This window comes from Amblyomma mixtum, chromosome 9 (genome assembly GCF_055824585.1).
Source record: "Amblyomma mixtum isolate Tamu chromosome 9, ASM5582458v1, whole genome shotgun sequence".
Classification (NCBI taxonomy): domain Eukaryota; kingdom Metazoa; phylum Arthropoda; class Arachnida; order Ixodida; family Ixodidae; genus Amblyomma; species Amblyomma mixtum.
The window spans coordinates 70,895,087-70,915,111 of record NC_143020.1 but is presented as its reverse complement, the minus strand read 5'-3'; the positions used below and the strand labels follow the sequence as shown (position 1 = coordinate 70,915,111).

General features: G+C 46.9%; 1 protein-coding gene across 4 annotated transcripts in view; it reads right to left on the bottom strand.

Moving 5' to 3' along the window:
- Positions 1-20,025, bottom strand: part of Mical (Molecule interacting with CasL) — a 72,779-nt gene that overhangs the window by 52,194 nt on the left and 560 nt on the right. The window contains exons 1-5 of one of the 4 annotated variants that reach the window (XM_089560347.1): positions 18,574-19,112; positions 4,759-4,983; positions 3,916-4,077; positions 2,074-2,281; positions 868-984 (exon numbers count right to left, since the gene is read on the bottom strand). In XM_089560347.1, the coding sequence (XP_089416473.1) occupies positions 868-984; positions 2,074-2,281; positions 3,916-4,077; positions 4,759-4,896 (625 nt within the window). In that variant the 5' untranslated portion in view covers positions 4,897-4,983; positions 18,574-19,112. Of the gene's footprint in view, positions 1-867; positions 985-2,073; positions 2,282-3,915; positions 4,078-4,758; positions 4,984-18,573; positions 19,113-20,025 lie in introns of those variants that run through there. The other 3 variants (XM_089560346.1, XM_089560348.1, XM_089560344.1) reach the window with 3 other exon arrangements.

Sequence of the window (20,025 nt, the reverse complement as noted above, 5' to 3'; positions counted from 1 at the left end):
TGAACAGGCATGAGGAACCAATTGTACAGGCAGAACAGAGAGAGAACCGAGCATTTCTCCCACTCCCTAAATCCAAGGCACTTATATAAGTGAGGATGGCTCCTGGGAGATTAGCTTGATTGGGATTTATAACCACACACACATCCATCCTTGCTCCCCTGGTCCGATTTTCTCTTCAGGCTATTTTTTGTTCCATACTAGAGTACTGACCGCATAGTACGAGCACTATCAGCAGATGGTTACAAAATAACTTTAAATTAATAAATTCAGCTGCATATGCCACTTGTACGCATAAAACAACAATAAATAATTCGTGTAAATAAAGAAGGACGCACCTTCTATAGACAAACTGCTGAACTGGGAAAAAAAAAGAATGAACGGAAAGTTACTGCTCAGAATAGTGCTGTACAACTCCTGTAAGCCAGCAATAAAAGGACAAAAATGCACCCCCAGTTGAAATTACACATGTTGGTCCCCAAGCACAAAAAGAACATGAACGTAATCATCACCTTGACTTCTCATTTCACATCCCCTCTCTCTGGAGAGAGATTTGAGAATGAAACAAGAGAAATTGAGAATGAAACCGAATAGAAAAATAGAAATATGACTGAAACTGGAATGGGATGGAAGAGACTGCCTCAACTGCTGCGTGACTACACTGTGACCCGTTTTCCTTCAATTGTTTTCACATACGATAACGTTTAAAAACAGATTTTTTTCTTTTTCTGCCTACTCGCCTTTGTTGTGACATTGTTTTGGGGGGAGCAAGTGAATAAATTGAGACTGTTACTTAGCCTTGAGCTTGAAACTCTTTAACCATGATAAAATAAGTAAGCAAGAAAGTAAGCACCCAGAACAAGGACTCACTTTCTAGGCTTTGGTCTTCGGGTGGCTCGAGAAGTTCCTTGAAGGTCACATTCTCATGAACTTCGACCCCCAGGAGAAGTGCGACCTTGAGAAGGATCAGCTGCAGCTGCCTGATGCCTGCACACAGGTGAAAAAAAAAAAAAGATTATGATTATGAATGCTGCAGTGCTGCTTTCTTGCTTGGGTTAACACTCACTGATGCATACAAACTTGAGTTCAAAGCCATCAATGCAAATAATCATCTAGGTTAGTGAGTCTGTTTTGCTGATATACCTCTAAGCCTCTAAGCTTGACCAATGGTAATTTAAACCCTTTTAACAATAAAAACAGCTTCACAGGAAATCTTTACACACATAGATTTGACACTATTTCGAGATTTTAAGACAACAGGAAATAAGAACAATTTCAGGTATTTTATATGACATACAGTAAATTTAGCATAATTTTGAAATCATAACACTGCACACGCATTACTGCATTCTGTCTGCAATGAGATACGGGTGCCTATGAGCCTGGTGTCCAACCATTTAAACCAGTAAGCGATCGCACACAGCTTTTGAGTCAATGATTTTGAAAACAAAAACAACGTGCTCGAACCTACTTGATTCAAAATTTAAATGCTCGGCATATTTCAGCTGATGCTTTGGTTCCACCAACACCAGGGCTATTAAAAAGATTCTCCATTAATAGAAATGCGCATGATGCGAACAGATTTCTATTTCCCTTTAAGCTCAAATTATGGAAAGAGTCAACTGCAGTTTTTCCCAGACAGTAGCACAAAAAAAAGAGCACCTGATGTCACTAACCAGCACGATTCACCTTGCAACCCAGTCAAGATTTGATCACTGCACGAATCACATCGACAACCTTCTCCAAAGAAACTCGGAAGATGCTTAACACTGCGTAAGGCGAGACTCAGCAACAGCTGTTTGCAGTGGAAAAATCTAATACGGTTTATTTATTATTATTTGTCTTTTCTTCAGTATGCTGTATATGAGATCGCTGTGTTCAGACCACTCAGCATGACACATTGCAGTGGTGCATTGTAGTGACATCATGCATGATGTCGCAGTGTGCTGACATATCAGCGAGCTGCAATGTTACGCCGATGCAGAAGACATTAGAAATACGCATTTAACAGCTGTCGCTGTAAAATTTTAACCCAAACCAATGCTGCCTGTGATGTGGGCAACGGGTGCCACTCACTAATGTGGTCAATGGATCCGGCGCAGAATTTGCCAAAGAACTTCTTCGCCGCCAGGTTGCGCAGGTCGTGGATGACAAAGGGCCACAGGTGGAGGACATTGTTGCGCGAGTAGCGGTCACGCTTCTCCAGAACCACCACCTTGGCGCCCAGAAGCTGGGCTTCGATGGCAGTCCGGAGACCGCAAGGACCGCCTCCGATGATGAGGACCTGTGGGGGCCGAGACATGCGAGGACCTGAAGGCTTTTGCGCTGTGGCACTGAATGTTTAAGGTGCCAGCTTGACAGATGCTGCTGTTTATACTGATAAAGGTAAAAAATGAATAACAGAATAAGATTTCTTATTATCTGCTCATCAGTGCATCATGCAGAAACACTGACGACAACTCCATCCAATTATTGTTCTCATGAAAAAGTGATTCTCTGGTTTTTTTTACATATGTGGACGTTTGTCTGGTGTCAAAAGACTCCTTTATCATCAAGGAAATACTATTAAAAAAATGGCTGGCATTCAACGCGGCTTGAACCTAGTTATATGAGAGAAAGCTCTGTTAAGCATGGTCTCTTCCGTCTCAAATCAAATGTCAAGGGTCAAGGTCAAAGTCAGGTACCCAATTGTCATCGTCATATGATCATGTGGTCATACTACCATAGCTTGGGCCATATCACCACGCAGCTATGTTTGGTTTGACATTGTGAGGCACTGAAGGTCATTATTGCTGTGGTGCCCATTGTCTCAAATGAAATGCCGAGGTCAAAGCCAAGGTCAAAGGTCAAGGTATGATATCTAAATACTACCATAGCTTGGGCCATATACCACCAAGCTGTTAATTTCAGTTTGACCTCGTGAGGCTTTGAAGGTCATTGTCTCATCCCCATCGAAATTGCAAGTTATACCCCGAGGAGTAGAATTCTTGCTCTAAAAACTTCCCACCAGTTGATACAAACTCATGACGTCCTTATCGAAAAGAACAGGATGCCACCATTTTGAAATGCAGGGTGATGTATGCAGCCTCTGGGATCTATGCAAACAATTGGTGTCCACGCATGCATTTTACTTGCGACACTGGCCAGTGATGGCGACACCTATATTTCACTTCTAAAGTCTTTTCTAGTTTGTAAAAGCCACACTTTCAATGACAATGGTCTCTTTGTGATTAGAACGCAGTACCCTATTGACAGAGAGCAACTTCTATTTCTCCTCAGAGTCCCTTTAATTCCTGTACATAGTCAACCAACGGGGGCTTCTGCCTTTGAACTGTGATCACTGTATATGCATTGTATATATATGGGTAAGGGCCACACCCATGTAGGGGAGACACAGTGCCACATTGTGTGGGAGAATAAAATAGTTTCCCCAGACTATAGCTTGAAAATTGAAGTGGAAAATTCTTTTCAGTAAGGACCAAAAGCAGCCAAAATTGAAAAAAAAAAAAAAATTACAGCCATTACCCGCATTTAAACTATATGTCAGTGTTGTAACTTGCTACTAGTTGTATTGTTTGGCATAGTTCTCTTACTGAAAATGAGCAAATGGACGTGGGGTGTACATCTAACCTGCAAGGCACATAATCACTCATTACAGCAGCATGGTCATTACTGAAGAAAGGAAGATTAAGTTGTGGGTGGCACAGGCTAGTTAGGTAGCCAGCTGGTTATAGGTAGTCTGTTGGGATAGGGTGGATGTAGCTGGTACTGGACAAGGAAGTAAATAAAGTTACGAGGAGATGCCTCCACCCTGCATTCACCTTGACTTAGCTAGCTGATGACACTGATGACAATGATGATGACGAACAGCAACCAAAAGTTTGAAGCGAGCAGTGGAAGAGAGCATCTCCAACATACCCGCATGCCTGCACAGGCTTTTCCCCGGTTGTAACACTTGTGTGCGGCCCGCTTGTCCAGCTTGGCCCAGAGCGAAGCGGCCCTCCATGACCGCAGCTTCACCTTGAGGCGCGGGTAGAACACGGGCAGCGGAGACGGGCTCAGCTGGAGCACGTCACACATCTGCACGGGCAGAAACAGAGCATCAGCACATGAGGGCACTGGCAGAACAGATGAGGAATCCGCTCGTGCACACAGGTATCTCCAGTCACTTTAATCTACCCCATTTCAGTTGCAGTTTTCTGGTGGCCATCTCCCTCAAACTGACTGAACACATTGCAGTAAACTCTTGTTAATCCAAACTTTATATTTCTTCAACTGATGCTTTGGTCCTGCCTTGCCTTGCTTTCTGTGACCTTGTAATTGAACCCTGCAGAGACCAGCAGCTTCTGTAATGGCACTGTGTTCGGTGTATATCATCCTGCTAAGAATGAACACACTATTTAACGTATTACGATTTAGTCTGAAATGCCCTTCTGCTTTGTGGCAAAAAGGTTTTATGTAAAGCGTGCACTGTATTCAGAAATCTTGCACAATTCACTTAACGATTATCAGTCTTTCTGACTAAAGTTTTAAATTGCACTTCTACCCCTTTAACAGGCAGTGACAACAACACTGGAGACCACCCAAGCAGCACAGGCAATCGTCCCAATATTGCAAATGTATGGTTGCCCTCTGGTTCTTTGTAGGGCCAGCCTTTACCAGTATCTTTCCAATATTGGACCCATCAGCTGTGCTGACTGGCCCAATATCGGCAGGAACAGATCGGCTAAGATCGGCAGGAGCAGAAGCAGCAGCACTTGCCTGCCGGTAGGTGGACAGGGCCGCTTTGAAGGTGCCTGCCGACACAAACTGGTCGAAGAGGTCCGAGGCCAGGGCACTCTCGGGGCTCATGGCCTGGGGTAGCCCCGTGGGGGTGCCCCTCGCACCCCGCACGGCCATGGCTACCTCCTCCTCCTCCGCCTCCTACAAGCCGCTGCTCGTCAATGTCTTCTCCGCATGGCTGCCGCTTGTGCGACGCCCGCCAACCTGCGCACAGGAGGCAACGGTTTCGAATTGAGAAGGTTGGGCTACTCTCTTCAAACTGTGACTCTGGATGGTACCTTCTCTACAATACGACATCCCATGCATACGCTTCGTTTCAAACTGTGAAGCCTCACTGGCACCACAGTGTTTCAGTCAACACTGTCCAGCAAATGCAATATGCCCCGTGTGATTGGCCAGACAAATTAAGTGGCACTTTTGGCAATCAAAGCGGCATTAGGACATAACTCTAGGTTCATCAGAGACAGGCTGAGCAATAGCTCATTTCTCGCATGCAGAACAAAGCAAAAGCCTTTGCCGTTCGAGGAAATGGAGCCAACTGACAGCACCAAAAAAAATGTTTTTCGGGAAGTCATCGTCAGTTCTAGTCAATGAGCTCAGCAACTCTGCATAGTCAAAATCAGTTCCATATAAAGCGTTTTCAGGCACAAATCTCCTTCGCAACGTTTAGCACCACTTCCTCAGCCCGCTGCTGAAGGTTACGGCCCCAAAATTGGCTCTCCTAGATGCTACCCCTGGTGCCATATAAACTGAGGCTAAAACGCGTGTAACAACTCATAGTCACAGTGTCTTACCCAAGACATAATCACAGACCCTTTGCTGCATGCAGTTAGGGGTAACAACGCAATGTTACGCTTCTGGTTCCAAGACAACACAGAAACATCAGCAGATACTGATGAAACTCTGTTGTGACTACTGGTCTAGCTCGCCTGGAGTTTTCCAGCATGCATCCTAACTGCGGCGCACAAATGTTAGTGCTCAAAGCCTACAAGATCTGCTTCATGAAGTCAGCTGCGACGACATATGGCTAGTTGAGAACCATGCCGAACACATGACATGCCAATTGAGAGCAGTGATCAGCAAGAAATGCTTATATACAGTGCTTTACACATCTATAGTCCGCTGAAGCCTGCAAGGGACATTAAACCTAGTGCACGCTGCACAAGTTGGTTTTCAAATGTCAGGAACACACTGCGGTCCAGCTTGGGAGTGTTTTTCACACTAAGGTCACCTCAAACGTACCGCTACAACACTAAACAATGATAAAACAACTGATGATATATGATATATACGCTACCAAGTCATCTTATTGACAATCCAAGAATCTCAAGGCTGTGCCACAGGTGTGCACTTTCGCGACGACAGAGAAGACAACAAAAAAGTCAGCACAAGGTCATTCTTTGTCACTTTTGTCCTCTCCAACTAGCCCACCAAAAAGTGTGAAAGCATGAGAAAAGTCAGCTTTGCAAGTTAGTTTCAATCTACACATTAATGCATTACAGTCGCTGATTTTCCTCATGCCCTAAACTTAAAATTAAAATCGAGTAACTCTCTGACCAAGAAAGAAATCAAGCTATTAGGTCTTATCTTTTGGCATGGCAAGACTTGGTTACGGCAATCATGGCTATTGCTAACTACGGTCATGTGAAGCGGCATGGCAAACTGAACTATGGTACATTTGCTACCCGCAGCCAACGTTTCTAGATGAAGACAGTTGGAAAACTCTCTCCGGGTATGCGGCCCCTTTCTGTCGCCGATTTCATCTCAAAGAGATGCGAGCGCCATCTCTTGGGTGGTGGGAGTACCGCGTTTGTTTTCTATGGCCTCCGTGACCAGCTCAAGCATCGGTACGTTAACACCGCGTTTGATCTCAGAGGCCACGATTTCTCTTCACCGCCGCGGCGCCCATTACTGCGCTTGGTCACTGTTTGCTGCGCGAATGATTAACGTCAGTTCACGCCTCGCATCGTCTGCGCCGGGGGCAGCTGCTTCTAGCCGCGCTCATCTATGAATTGCGAAGTCCGCGTGCGCTCCACGTCTGGGGTACGTGAGGGCAGGATGCTCGAGGTTGAGCTTTTGGCTGTAAATATCGGAGAAAACTGGAAGCCCTTCTTTCCGCGGTTTAGAGAAACATGACGTACCGCTTGCCTCCTCGTAGTTTATGTTGATAATATTCCTCGGGTGGGTAATATTCCTTAAGCACGTTGTTTTTTTAACAGACGCGAGCCATCTCCTTCCAGCAACCCTCAAGCTGGGAGTAGCAGACGACGCGCTCATCCTAAAGCGACCGCAGCGCCACCGCCTAGACAGCGATCGCGTGGGGCCGCTCTGCTCCCTGGCTCGCCGGCACAGTTTCCCAACTGTCTTTATCTAGAAACGTTGCCCGCAGCTACTACAATATGTGCGACCTTGGCGAATGCACTTTTACACTACCCTTAACTACAGCTTTATGCGGCTAACCATGGGCAAACTTACTCACAGTTATCATGCCTACCATGCCGTATGCTACAAAGGTATTAAATTGATAGTCTAAGCCACAATCACATTCAAACTGATTTAGCACTCAAGGTTGGTGACTCTAGCACCCCTGCCACATCAAATTATTTTTCTCCCAGCAGTAAGCGACTTTTTTTTAATTTCAATGCTTTGTCAGAAACAAATAAATTTTTTTTAAACATGCAGGCACCAAAGAAGGCAAATTTGAAAACAAGATGGCTGCATGCGACCGTGATGAAAAAAACAAAAAAAACAAGAACAAAGCAGGATCAACAGATATGTGATACTGACACAACACCACTGCAAGTTAAGAGTGGTGAAACATGTTTCAGAAGTTTTAGCACAGAGACCTTGGTCACAAGCTTTTTCATGGGCAGTGTACAAGAATGACCCAGAAAATTAACAAAAAACCAAAGCTCATTCAAGATAGCACCAAAAAAAAAAAGGCACTCCACAGGCAATACCAGGAACAAGCAGCGCAGAAGGCATAACACTCCTACGGCTGCAGGCCAAGCTTATCTCTCGCGGAGACATACCGCACGCTTGCGTCAACAGCAAAACGATATCAAGCAAAAAGAACGAACAGCATGAAAACACCTGGCCGCACAATAGAGGTTGTTGACAGCGGCAGACACTTGTCGGAGCCAATGCCGTGGCAAAGGGCTTATATTCCACTGACTGCTTTTACATTACATCGGGGATCAGCAATCTACGATTTGAACTGCCGGCAAGCGGAATGACCTCCTGACTTTGCCGCTTTGAACAAATGACTGAAGCGACATTGAGCACTGCCTTCGAGCATTCCGGCAGCAGCAGCTGCTGCTGTGGCCGACAACAGGCTCCCATACTTCAGACCCTGTCTGCTGAACACAGCTGTGCAGTAGAGATAGAGAATCTGTCGCCTCCACGCTATGAAAAAGAATTCCAATGTTTAGGCTGGCTGCATTATGCAGAGCTCACAATCTCAGAAAGAAGGACATTATTGACTGAACTGCACTCGGTTATGGAGAACGGTTTCCTGCTCTACAACATCTTAAGGAGCTTGAAATTATGATGCTGAGAAGTAACCTGTTCCATACAAGATTTGACAACAAAACCTACCCTGCTCATCAATAAGAACACAGTTATTTGAAAGCAACCATGGCAGGCAAGGGTGATGTTATCCAATGCTCAAAGTCCTAATACCATTCAACATCCCCTTAACAAACATACAACGTGACACTGCCTTACACTGCAGGAAGTGCTTATTTGATATACTTATTGCTTGTACAGGTAAGCTAAGCACCATAAACATGGAATTAAACTTTAAAAGAAAAGTTAATTGTCTCCATGAAACTGAAAAAGACAAAAAAAAACAGCCACGTTTGGAAAAATGCTTCCAGTTATCTCCAAACAAATGTCTATGATACTCCAGAAAACAACTGCCTGAAACATTTTTAGGTAGCTACATAGGAGTAATCAAAGGCCATGCGTATTGATATTTGAACAGAGCACCTATTTATTTATTTATTTATTTATTTCATTACTATCAGGGCCGTTGAGGCGTTATAGATAGGAGTGGTAAGTATACTTATACAAATAATATACAATAAAATACAACCTAGTCTTGTTTAATCCTTCAGAACAAATGTAACAGCTGCCAAAGCCAATCTCACAGCAAAAAAACCCTGGTGTAGTTCAGCCATGAACAAGTTGGGTTAAGAACACACAAGGTCATTTTGCCTGTGCTGACAGAGCTGTACAGGGCATCACTTGACATCTGCTCATCATACCCTTGTGGGATGAGACTTTAAAAGCAGCAATAGTAAAATATTTTGTAGTAGTGATGTAATATCAAAGCTGCAATGAATGAAACTTGGCACAAATAATCTGTAGAAGTAGTAGTTGCAAAAAAAGGCTAAAATTTACAAAACAAATTCACAATTTATGTTTACTGCTAATTTTTTTTACACAATCACCCCTTCTCAGAAATTGATCAAAACAACGCTGTAACTGAAAAGGCACATTTATGACATGGAGGGGAACTAGAATTACTAGCCTTTGGCAAAAGCATTTCCTGGTATCTTTTGCTTTGTTCTTCGTAAGTGAATGCACTCATTTCAAATGAAGGAAAAACTCTAGGAAATGTTTTTTATACAGTAATAATTCTAGTAACACTTTTATAAAATGCGTGCCATCCCACACTGCTAACTTCAGTTCTGTGCTACGGTTCATTTCTGAGAAACTGCGGCAAAAGTGTGAAACAAAAGATACAAAAATAAATATAAATCATGAAACTTTTTTGTAAATGTTTATTAACTTCGCTGCAACTTTGCTGTTTGCGCATTATTAGTGCCCAATTTCATTCAGGCAACTTTGGATATACCGTTGCTGCAGAATATTTCATTATTACACCGTGTAAAATCTTCCTCTGTCTTAATTAAAGTATGGACACTAAATTTTTGGTCCAGGTACCCATCGGTGACACAGTGAGTACAAGCTCTCTCCTGGCCTGTGTAGCTGAGTACGAGGGGTGAAATATACTCGCAAAGTGGGTTTTTGATTCAGTCCTGCATAAAAGAAAAATACCTCATGCCATGACGCTCTTTGGTCAAAGCTGCCCTTGCTCCATTAAAATCTGGCATCATCATCATCGTCATCATCACTATCACCATTGTCAAATCTCTGGCTGCATGTTATATTGCGGGAATGCTTTCTGGCCACCATGGCCATAGCTTGAAATTGTGTATGTATACCTCACACCATGTAACACCTGAGCCAATTTAATACGTCCACACTGATGTGTACATATTCCACGCATTCTGATGTTTTACAGATGTGGCAGTGCTAATTGTGAATTTAGGCACTTTTTCTCATATCATTTTAATTTTTGTGCCGAAGTGCATTGTTCTGATAGTGATAGATAATAACAGTCTAATATGCATCACATATTTGTTGAATAGTTTTGTTTTAGATGAATTACTTTACTATATTATAATCACTGCTACCCTGCATGGCCTCCGTACAGATGTATACCCAGGCATTTTCAAGCTCTTATAAAACAACCTTTTTTCCCTGGAATCATCAGCCTTGCGTTTAAGAATTCCATGGAATGGCATGTATGGTTCTTTATGTTTATTAATGTCTTGCGCACCATTTCAAAGAAAGAACACAAAAGCCGAATTCGGTCTGTACTCCAAACATTGGAGACTTCAAAAGGAGACTGCTTCGCTCATAACAGAGGCCCAGAGAAATGCAGCTAATGCCCACTGCTGACAAATCCTCATAGGCCAAACATTAGATGTTTAAACATAGGACCTTCTATTTCCTAGAACGCAGAGGCTGCACTGAACCAACACTATGGCCCCTACTTACTGGATAACTGAAACCCAAATTCCTGACATTTCATGTATATTCTTTTGTGCCTACACCGTGTCGACTGCATCGCTCGTAGCTTCGGTCAACGCCCAACTCCCGTTCGCAGGCTTCCAAACGGTCAACAATATACTACGCCCACATACCCAAACAGCCTACTTCACATACGGCCGAATCCGAATAGGGGGCGGTACCTGAACACAAGACTGTTTATTCCCTAGAAGGGGGGCAACTTTCGGTCGGCGTGCGTTTTCCGTTCATCGTACATACGGATCCCGGAGACCCGAATCCCCGGTGCGCATTTCTCGCGGCAGACGCTCAAAGCCGCGAACGCCCACAAGACGCACGCAGGCGCGCACGCTTGCGCGAACGCGTTCAAGCGTACTACTCCGCGAGAGCCCGGGCGGAATGCGGCAGCATCGTCGTTCGGGAGCAGCCGCCGCTCGCAGCAAAAGACGACGAGGTCACGGCCACGTGCTCACGGGAGCGCGGAGAAGTGCCGGCCGTCCGCGATCGCTGCTGCCCAGCTCGCGGACCCGACGAGGAGGAGGAGGCGAGGCGCGCGCCATCGGCCACGCCTCCGAACACAGCGCAACGCGAGGGCGCTTCGTGCCACTCAAAAAACCGTACAGCGCTGTCCGGGATAGCAGTGGTTTCAGTGGCGAGCCATTCGATGGAAGAGCAAGCTTTGACTGACGTACGAATTCAACTACTTTCCCGGGACGTCCTCGGGACGTCCTCTCTGGACGTACAGCCTTACAGTCGGCAGCAGAAGTTTACGGGATGCGGGTGTGCAGGGAGAAAAAATATGTTCCAGCTAAGTCGTTTTGGCGGGCTAGTTGGTTACGACGCATCTTGAAGCTAACATACAGAGAGGAGGAAGAACGAGGTCGAACACAGCACTGACTGTAAACAGAAGGATTTATTTCCTAGCCACAGGGTATAAATAGGCAGATGACGGGAAAATAGTAAGAGCTGTGTTCGTCTTTATTATTCGTCCTAGCTAATCGATGGAAGAGCACTGACCTACGAATTCAACTACGTCCCCAGGACGTCCTCTGAACGTACAGTCGTACAGTTAGCAGCACAAGTTTATGGGATGCGGATGTGCAGGGAGAAAAAATATATATTTCAGCTAAGACGTTTTGGCGGGCTGGTGGGTTACAAAGCATCTTGAAGTTAACAGCGCAGTCTGAGACACACACACATAGGACGAAGAATGAGGTCGAACACAGCGCTATGAACAGAAGGATTTATTTCCGTGCCATCGGGTATAATACGCAGGTGACGGGAAAATAGTCAGCGCTGAGTTGGTCCTCATTATTCCTCCTCTGCGTGTGTCCCAGACTGCGCTGTTAACTTCCAAGATATATTTCAGCATCGTTACGTAAGCCAATCGCCTGATGTGCCTACAAGTACAGAGACGTGCATGCGCTCCATCAGCTGAAATCGATAACAGGCGATTAGTCCGGTCACGAGGGAGCGCTACAATAAATTTATTCCAGAGCATACGCGTCCTTTAAATTTTCGGTAGCGACATTTGCGAGCGCTCCGTCATTGTCCTTCCGACTTCCTGAACTGATCCCCGCCAGGTACTCTCCCCGTTCACATAGTTCGACCTCGGCGCACATCCTTGGGACATTCTAACACTCATCAGACTTTTATAAGATGTTTACCAAATTATCGTTCTAGCATCAACCAGCAAGCTGCGCATGGAAGACGTTCTTACGATGATAGACAGCTGAAGACGTCCTGAAGACTTCTTGAGAACATCTTGTGTGGCAGTGTTCCTCCGTGGCACATGAAATGCGGCCCACATCGTCTGCTGGCCAGAGCAGTGTCAGACGATGCTCCGTAGGCTTAGCGTGGGGCGAACGCGCTCGGTCAAGTACAGTCTTTATCAAAAGTATACAGCCCAAGGGGTCTCCTTTTGAGCCCTGCACCGCGGCTCCACTTGCATACTCAGGGACCCTAATCTCACGAAGGCGGAAGGAATTTAAGTCCTCAGCCCTCCCAAGCTTAGGACCGTCAAATGCGCGTAAGAGCCCCGCTAAACGGCTTGGTTTGCTTTATTGGCTTATTAGGGTTTAACGTCCCAAAGCATCTCTGGATGTAAGAGACGCCATAGTGGAGGGCTCCGGAAATTTCGACCACATGGGGTTTTTTAACCTGCACCGACATCGCACAGTACACGGGGCAGAATTTCGCCTCCATCGAAATTCGGCCGCCGCGGCCGGGATCGAACCCGCGTCTTTCGGGTCAGCAGCCGAGCGCCGTAACCACTGAGCCACCGCGGCGGGTTCTAAACGGCTTGTAAGCAAACCCCTTGGGCTGTATATTTTTGACAAAGACTGCACGTTATACTTTCTGGTGCGCACCTGCGACCGCCTTAGCACGACCCGCACCTACAGCACTGCTGCACGTTATTACCAGGACAGCAGGGTGCGGGCGGGAGAGGGTCGGGCGGCCGATCGTATCGACGCCGGGATCGGGGACGGACGATAGCCAGACAAGCGCGCGGCGCGCGCCACAAATCAGTGCGCGCCGCCTCCGCAAACGAAAGTGACAGGCCGCGCGAGCCGCAGTACGCGTCGCCCGCGAGTGCGTAATCTTAATTGGGGGCGCCCAGTGGTCTCGACATATCGCCGCGGCTTTGGCGGGCTTATATCGCGACGACAGCTGTCGCAGCTGACCCGGCGAAGGTCATATTTGAGAGCTCGAAGCGAAACTAAGCGGTTTGTATTTGATATCTCAGCAATGTTTTTGCCCCATAAGTGTCCCGCATAGAGACGACGTCGAACACTTTCTTCCCCGTCAGTACACCCGCCGTCAATAGCATATGGAATGTGATTTTGGCGAATAAATTCAATTTCTTTGCACGCAACGCCTATATTGTTTGAAATTTATAGGTGCAACGTGAAATCCGCATTCTCATAGGCTGCGTATATCTATTCCAACCTACACACAAAGACGGCGATGATATAAATAATATATAGTGTTCCAAAAACTTCCTATTGGGGGAGTCAGACAAAAGTTAGCAGGACACGAGATCGCGGGAAAAATATCTGCGTTGCCTAGTCTTTCTTACAGCGCATGGACCAAGCATGTCTCTCATAGCCGGATACAACTCGGGATCGAAGCGGCAGATGCCCTACAAGGAGGACCTCCAGCCAATAATGTTCAATCGATTTTCATGACGCCGAGATTAATTCGATTAATCCACAGTTAATCCCCTTTCATCTGCCACCCCCTGTGATGTCACGCTAGCAGGTCCAAATGGATTAACCGTGACGTCATGAGAATCAGCTGACGCCATTGGCTGGAGGGGCCTCCCCACTTTGTTCTCGAGTTGTATCCAATTATAATGCACCTATGCTTATCATTGGGTTGATTTTATTGACCGCGCAAAAAGAAATCTTTTACCGCGAATCGGCGTCCTGCAGACTATTGTCCATGACTGCACACTTCGAACACAGACCATGGCCGGGTTCAAGGCTCCACAGGATGTGCGGGACAAGCAGGAAACAGAAAGGACTAAAAAGGGAGTAAAGTTGTCCTCAAGCGCACACCCTTTGATAAGATGGTGTACGCTATAAGATAACTTTACTCCCTTTTTTATTCCCACACAGGTGTATTGGTGTTTAGAGTGAATATCAACAAGACTGAGGGTGGTGAAGTCGGTCGCAGAATGAGCAGCATGAGGGCAACATGAGACACTGGAGGATGAATTAAGAAGAGGGGGCGGCCTGAGGCGAAGAATACTCAAATCCTCCCTTTACCTCACTGCAATTATTAATGAGGAATCGCTACTTGGCTATGTCGACGATGTCGTTGTCCGCAAAACGTGTCGGCAGAGATTTCTCCGTTCGTGTGTGAGTTAAGCGAAAAAGAATGATTGTGTGCGATACAAGATAATGCACATCAAAATTTGGTCGATGTGTAGTAATTAATTAGAGCCAAAAAAGTCAGACGTCAAAATAGTGTCGAACGTCGATATAGTGCGAGGATGTGAAAACAGTACTAGACGTCAAAATTGCGGGGAAACCGCAACCACGTGACAAAGGATGATAAAATGTCGCTGTGCAACAAATTTGATTGATCCGGAGTAATCAGAGGTCAAAGGGTCATTTAGACTTCAAAATAGTCCCGGACATGCATACAGTGCGAGGACGTGAAAACAGCGGTAGACATCAAAACTGGAAGTAAAAATGGAGGCAAACAGTCCAGAGTGAAGCAAAGAGATGCAACGAGTGTGAGAAAGGCGTCAATGCTTTCCCATTCCCCCAATGCGGGTCGCCGCAGTGATCTCTCACGTTTTTCATTGGCACTCATCGCCTAACCCTGGCGGATCCTACCTCCGACTATGTGAGATGACAGAATAACCACAACGAAGGAACGGACAAGCCACAATTGAGAATGAACAGTTGGCCGAACAGGACGCAACTCGTACTGAAGAGGCGAAAAGGGCACATGTTGAAATTCAGAACGATTGGCAGGACAGTCAGTGGACCGACAGGGAAGTCCAGCATATGACTCAATAGACGCAACACAAAAATACCATAACAATTGAAGGTCAGAACAGAGCATAGTGAACGAACAGCATTAACGCATCCTGTGACAATTTGACAACGGCGTTTAGAAGTAACTGGCCGAGTTGGTGTGAAGTTCGCAACGGTGCCAGCGAATGGGAGCTTAGAGGCGGCATGGGATTGTGTGTATTGCGCAACCTGGCTTGCCCCTCGCTCACTTCGCGCAGTTTATTGTTTGATGCTTTGACGTGACTCTCTGGGTTTTGAGTTTCGCCGCGCGCACGGCCACGCAGATCTTGCAAGCTTCCAAACGTTTAGCGCAGCGTGGGGTAATAAAGGAGCAGACAACAAATTTGAGTTGTGTGTTCTGCGTTTGGAATAGCCAGCACTTCAAAAACAAGGTCAGCCACGTGGATTGTGCGAACAAGCGGTAAATAATTTATCATTGAATATTTTTTTCTAATGTTTCGGTTTCAACGACCGAACGACGGCTGTGACGTCACAGGCGATTTGGAGTCACGTGAGGCGTACAAAAACTGCGGTATAGTCGCAGCTTCATTTTAACACTCACCACCGTTTACGAAAACATGCGGCCATGAGTTGGAATCACGAAAAGTGAACAGGCAGCGATTACATCGCAGTTTTCGCACGACTCACGAGACCTCAACTTATCTGTGACGTCACAACCATCGTTGGGCTGTTCATTCACTCCAAACACTAATACGCCTGTACGGGAGTAAAAAGGGAGTAATCTCTCCTCCAGCGCCCTCTTTTTCAGGGGCAGGGTATACCGCTCGAGTTCCGGAGCAGATGTCGATCACTAAACATACGGAATGCTTACTCTTGGCAACGGAGGTATATTCCCAGTGCAAAGCGCAGTAACCTGACGCAGTTAGCAATAGGAGCAGGCTTTTAGATGCGACACCTGACGTCTTGCGGTTAGCGAGTAGAAGAAGCTGAAACGTCTCGGTTAAAATGTTTGCAACTGCTAAACTTTCAATGTTTTGAAGAGAGAATTTGTCTTCGTTGCAAACCGTAAGTACTCCGTAATTTTAGTGACAAATCTACCCCAGAGCATACCCTGCCCCAAAATGTGTGGGCTAATGGCGGCTTACTCCCTTTGTTACTCCGTTTGTACTCAGAGTATTGAAACCGAAACGACACGAGAAAAACCAATGAAAAATTGTTTAGCTGGCGCAGGTGAACTGCACGTCGTGACTCGTGTACACTGTTGTCCTGCGTACCATGCCAAAGAAGAAAAAAGAGCGCATAAAAAAAATTAGGTTTAGGTTTATTGGGTTTAACGTCCCAAAGCAACTCAGGCTATGAGGGGCGCCGTAGTGAAGGGCTCCGGAAATTTGGCCCATCTATTCCTGTAACGTAATAAACTTTCAGCTCTCGCTGAAACCGGCTGTGTCCGCGGCCAGGGGTGCTAAGAAGCGAAAATGGATAAGCAGTGATGGACTTAGGAAAAGTTGCAGATCAGTTCATCCACTCACGTGGTACAAGACCCACCACATTTCCGGGTTCAAGATGAGAACACAGGGGATACAAGGCCCACAAATAGCAAAATTTCAAGCGCCTGCGTTCGTCTCCGAGCCCGTCTGCTGCGTTGACGCGCAGAAAGCAGTTAGTCAGCTGGGAACCAAGTGGTACATGCGAGGGCCAAATTTAGCCGCTGTGGTGACTTAATGGCTGTAGCGTTCAGCTACTGTGCACAAGGACGTATCACGTCTCTTTGCGGCTCCGTTTCAGTAGCGGCGAAATGCAAAAACGTTCCTGTGCTGTGAGATGCCACTGCATTTTGAGTAATGCCAGGCGGTCGAAATTGACTGCAGCCCTCCGCTACGGCGTCCCTAATAGTCGTAGCCCATACCATAAATGCACCAAATTTCTGAACGCCGTCTACAACAGACAAATATCGAACTGTTTCTCTTGCTCTCACTACGACAACGACTGAGTGAGTCAAGCTGAATCATCGGCGCCGCAATCCAGGTAATTCCGGCGTGGATGCCATTTATCTGGTTTCGTTCCTGGACAGCCGAGGGAACGGCCTGCTGGCTTTCGGAAAGGGTGAAGTCGTCAACGAAACGCCGAACAAAACATCACGAATGTTCTTCGTCAGGCAGGATATGTTTCTCGCCAGCAAACAACAGTCGTACGCATATCGCGGAACGTTCGCGGAGATATCACTGGAAAGTAGACCGCCACGGCCGCGGAGGCCGGAAGGCTTTCTTGATTACGACGCTAGGAAACAAGAGATAACGTCGTCGCCTAGGCAAAACACAGGTCGTGAAAGTGAACGAACTTGCCTCATAACAATATTGCATCATTTCCGCTGAAAGACACTGCACAGTGAACAGTGGTTAGCCTTTAAAGGTCACATCTCGCGGGAAGTAGAGCACTGTGGTCTGGAAAATCAGCTCTGTATCACTTAAATGCGAACCTCGCCTTCGAAGTAACGCCAACGCTTTGCTCAGCATCGAGTCCAGGCCCTGTAGAGTTTATATATTCAAGAACTGCAATAGTTTTGCATCGATTACGTAGCTAGGCCGGTCACAAAAGCGATGGAATTGGTTTTAAGTGCAGAAAGACAGAACAGGACGGAACGAAGTTGACTGCCCTTTCAACTTCGTTCCTTCCTGTGCTGTCTTTCTGCGCTCAAAACCAATTCAGTAATGCACCAACTAGCCTCAAAAAAAGTCATCACAAAATTAATACTGCCGCCGAAGAAAAATTGCATGACTGTTAAATGCGCAATCGCGCATGCGTGAAAGGATGGAACATGATGATTGTACGCATTATGCCACTTAACTGGACTTGGAATGGATACAGCTGTAAACGAAACGAAGCTCCGATGACACGCACTTATAACTGAACCTCGTTATAACGAAGTTGAAGGCTCCCGGCGATTACTTCGTTATAGCCGTAGCTTCGTTATAGCCCGTGCTGACGGAGCCTCGAAGGGGAATCGTCATTGCTTTGTTATATCCATTATTTTGTTATAAACCGTTTCGTTGTAACGAGGTTCGAGTGAATATTCATGCCCGAACGGATCGAGTTTAGCAAACTTCACCGTAACGGTGGCTTCTACAATCATTCAAAGCTGGGCTCAGCACGGATTATAGCGCTTTTCATCAGAAGAAAACAGCAAGTCACCACGGTCATCAAAGACGCGATTCAACTACAATCCAGCCCGCAGCAAATGTGACCACTCGAATCGCGAAAAAGGTCCCGCCGGTCACACGGGATAACTTGAACTGCGTGATTATCTCTTTCTTTTCTAGCTTTCTGTAGAGAGTACTACAGCAGACGCTCTGAATAGTAAGCAGTTGGAAAAAAAAAAAGATCCCATTGCCGTTGCCGGTCATACTAATGTAAGCCGGCGAAACGAGTGGATTCTTTTTTTAACTACCTGAAAATGGAGCAGACGAGAGTATGACGGAGCACCTACGAATATGGTCCCGGTCGGCTGACGGTCGTTACCTGCAAATGAGTCCGTGAATGGCACGCACGACCAGTCCTCCAACGGCTACTCCAAGACGGCGATAACACTTCACAGGCAACCGAGACACAAGAAACACGAAGGAATAGTACGTCCCTAGGTCAGCGCGCTCGCGAGCTGCGGGCAACTCCTCTTCAGTTCTTTTTTTCTTTCTTCCGTCGCAACGTCCTGTCATAAGGGTATGAAGAACGAGCTTACCCGGCGCGAAATCACGCGCGCGCACAGAGACTGCGTGTTATAGGTGCGTGACGCACGTGACAACACACACATGCATGTGTCGCAACGAGCTTACGGCGCTTCGCCGCTGTAGTTCCGTCAGCGATTCAGCGTAACTGCGTCGCCGTTGCAACTGCTTGGGCGTTTCGCAGTCAAGGGAAACCACGGTGTTGTTTCCTACACCGTGACCGCGTGCACATCGCTGCAAAGGTCGCGAAATCCGTTGATTCTCGCTAACGGAGTTCTCCCCCGGGCGCTTCCTAGCGCCGCGAACCAGGCAGTATGGATCTGCTTTTCAAAGAAGAAAAAAAAATCAGATCTCGAAAAAAGATCTCGCTGTATCTTTGTGCCCTCAATTTTTCACCTGTCAGCCGACACGGAGGATTGATGAACCATTGTGAACAAATAAACCCGCTCCTCAGTCTAAGAAACGCGGAGCTTCTTCCAAGCTCTTCCGCGCTGCTCAAAGCTGCAGTACGCCTCGCATCGGTGAAGGATGGCACTTGTGCGGTGTCAGCGGCCGCGCAGGGGTTACCGTTCGACAAGGACAATTCTTTCCCTGAGAACTCGACACGGACACCCGTCGCACTGCCGACAGGAAGCCAATCACGGATCAATGATCGGCGCCGGCGACGAAAAGAACCAAAAAGAGAGAAAACGACGACACCCGCCGTTCTTAGAGCACCGAGTACTTCCTCCCCGGCGGAAAAACGAGGGAGGACCGTCAGTAAACAAACAAGAAGTCCCGGGACTAATGGTACTCATCCAAGCGTCGCGCGTGGGGTCGACGGAAAAGCGGCCCGACCCCCCCTACCGCTACCACGACGGAGTGAGAACGATGCCGACATGCCCGGTCAGGAATCGTGCCCGAGGATTCCAGTCCCCCGACACTCGCGGGGAGACACGAAGGGTAGCCGTACTCGAACACAGCTGCAGTTCGTCTTCCGTCGATCACGGCGACTGGTTTCAATTTCCTCGACACAGAAGCAAACCCTCCGCCAGCCGTCCGCTCTCTCGCTCCAACGCCCCGCAAGTCGCCCCTCGAAGCAGCGGTGCTTGGTGCCAGCTTTTGAACGGCATCGCGAACTCCTCGACTCGCGCGTCTCCTTAACACGTGGAGATGTCGAAGCTTCGACTCCACATCCC